The 2,552-nt window shown below is 47.5% G+C and overlaps 1 protein-coding gene across 1 annotated transcript; it reads left to right on the forward strand.

Moving 5' to 3' along the window:
* The first annotated feature begins 511 nt into the window (after nucleotides 1-511).
* On the forward strand, nucleotides 512-1,908 carry LOC116251407 (probable carboxylesterase 17). The gene has a single exon (XM_031625665.2). The coding sequence runs from the start codon at nucleotides 684-686 to the stop codon at nucleotides 1,710-1,712; it is 1,029 nt and encodes a 342-aa protein (XP_031481525.1). The 5' UTR covers nucleotides 512-683; the 3' UTR covers nucleotides 1,713-1,908.
* The last annotated feature ends 644 nt before the right edge of the window (nucleotides 1,909-2,552 follow it).

Raw genomic sequence — 2,552 nt, forward strand, 5'->3', positions numbered from 1 at the left:
AGAGACTAAATAAAAATGAGACCAAAATAACAAGACTACATTTTTTATGCGGAAAAGAAAACAACTTTTAAAAGCTGTAATAAAGAAACAGACCTCAGGAAATCGACACATGAAGAAGTAAATGTAGCTGCTCTGCAAACAGCACGATAAAAATTAGTTAATACTAAAGTTGTTAACTGATACAATCAAACAAATAAAACCAGTTTACTTATACCTAACAAACATAAAAGTTTTTTTTTTTTTTATGTTTATTAAGAGGAAATAGCCTTCAGTGTAAAATCTCTTAAAACCATACTTTTATACATTCAATGTTTTGGATTGTTTTCAAATATGTATAGGATCTATGGTTCATCCTTCAACATAAATGTCAGCGACTGTAGAATTCAAACTTTCTGAACTTGCTGGTGAATTTGAATGGCAGTAATATGATCTTTTGTTCTTTTGTTTCTTTCTTAAATGACGGTGCACGTCAAGTAACAGTGCTCTGCTCATCCAATCACTATCTGCTCACAGCACTGTGGCCACCTCATCTCCCCATCTTCTTGACGTCGACTTCCGTCCTCCAAACTCCCCTCCCTCATTATAAACTTGAAGAAAGAAAACATGAGAGTCAGAGGAATTTCTGTCCCTGGTTCGTGTCCGTAGATCTTGCGAAAGGAAGCGGAAGAAGAGGAGGTGAGAAGATGGCAGATGAAAAAGGAGGAGAAAGCAAGCAGGTTGTCGAGGAGCTCCCCGGCCTCATCACTCTCTACTCCGACGGATCGGTGGTTCGCTATGAACCATCTGATCCTCACTCCCCAATTTATAGCATTCCCCCTTCGACGGCCGCCACCCCCGCCGACTTCTCCTCTTACGACATCACCCTCTACCCCGCCACCAACGTCTGGGCTCGCATCTTCTTCCCTCCGGGGGTCACCTCCGGCGAACCGGCAGCCCCTTTTCCTATCGTCCTCCACTTCCACGGCGGAGGCTTCTGCCTCGGCTCCCCTTCGTGGAGGATGTACCACACGACGGTCGGTCAGTTCTGCATTTCTTCCGGTGCAATTTGGGTGTCCGTCGCGTACCGTCTCGCCCCGGAGAGCAGGCTGCCTGCCGGGTTCCTCGACTGCCAGGAGGCCTTCGATTGGCTCCGTCAACTGCCGAACTCGCCGCAACCCGACGATTCCCCCGCGGCCCTCCTCCGCCGGCTCGGCGACTTCGGGCGCGTCTTTCTCGCCGGCGACAGCGCGGGCGGAAACTTTGCCTACCACGTTGTGCTGCAGTCGATCCGGGAAGGAACGACGCACTCCCAAGCGTTTCGAGTCAGGGGCTTGCTCCTGCTGCACCCTGGGTTCATACGGGAGGAGAGGAGCGAATCGGAGAGAAACGGTTCGGAGAGGGCTCTGGTGGATATCGACTCGGTGGAGGTGGGGGCGAGGATGGCGCTGCCGGCGGGGGAGACTCAGGACTACTTCCTGTTGAACCCGGCGGTGCCCAACTCCAGGGAGGCGGCGCTGCCTCCGAGCTTGGTGTTCATCGGAGGGGAGGACATCTTCAGGGATCGGCAGGCGGAGTTCTGCGGGAAGATGGCGGATGAGGGGCAGGCGGTGGAGGTGGTGAGGCAGGAGGGGATGGGCCACTGCTTCTTCCTGAACGAGAAGTTCCGAAGCTCTGCAGAGGCTGTGGACCTCCTGGAAAGGGTGGTCGCCTTCATCCGATGTACTGAAACATAAATGCATGAGAAAGAGAGGGAGGGAGTGTGTGTGGTCGGGTCTGTGGCCATCGAGGAAGAAGAGAGAAGAGACGCTGTGGATCTGCAACCTTCGAAATTTGGTTGTTGTGCGTCCTTGTCAAGCATTTTCTTCGCCCCTAGAAATTGTGAAGATTCCAACCACAATTTAATGAACCAAACTTTTGCCTGTTCGTATACTTTTAAGAGACCGATAACATGTTTTGGGTTGCACAATAAAACCACCTCAAGTGTGGCTTATGATCAGTCAGAATGCAAGGAAATTAATAAACTTGAAATCTTAATTAAAGTCTCATCTCAACTCAGTCATTCTCGGCCTGCTCTTTCTCATAATCTTGTGGTAGTAAGCCAAGAAGATACAAGTATACTGGGAGTTCTATGCTGCTGTTGTTGGTTAAAAATTTTAAATTTCTCACAAAGAACAGTCATCACATGAGTATTAGGAATGGTTGATGGTGTTTTTAGTAAAGATTCGTAGAAAGACTTTTAATTTTTAGCTATCTTACAATACACCTTTCATTTCAGATCCCTGGTATTTCAGTGGGTTCATAGATTCGAAATACTAGACAGTGGATTTCTCAACAACTAGCATAGAACACAGTCCTAAGTGAATGCGAATGGAAACTTACTCTACCCGAAGCTATTGCACCAACCCTTCTCGATCATGAGCCTAAATCGTCTGCCTAGTTTTGAAAATAATAATAATAATAATAAAGTTCATCATGGCAGCCAAGATCCGTCGCCCTCAACCAACTTCTCTTGGCAAGACTTTGTTGATTAAATTTATGTGTTCATGAAAAAGGATGGGTCATAACGGGCAAAA

This window comes from Nymphaea colorata, chromosome 1 (genome assembly GCF_008831285.2).
Source record: "Nymphaea colorata isolate Beijing-Zhang1983 chromosome 1, ASM883128v2, whole genome shotgun sequence".
Taxonomy (NCBI): domain Eukaryota; kingdom Viridiplantae; phylum Streptophyta; class Magnoliopsida; order Nymphaeales; family Nymphaeaceae; genus Nymphaea; species Nymphaea colorata.

Excerpts from the sequence above, each read along its gene's own strand:
- LOC116251407 (XM_031625665.2), top strand. The coding sequence starts at position 684 with ATGGCAGATGAAAAAGGAGGAGAAAGCAAGCAGGTTGTCGAGGAGCTC.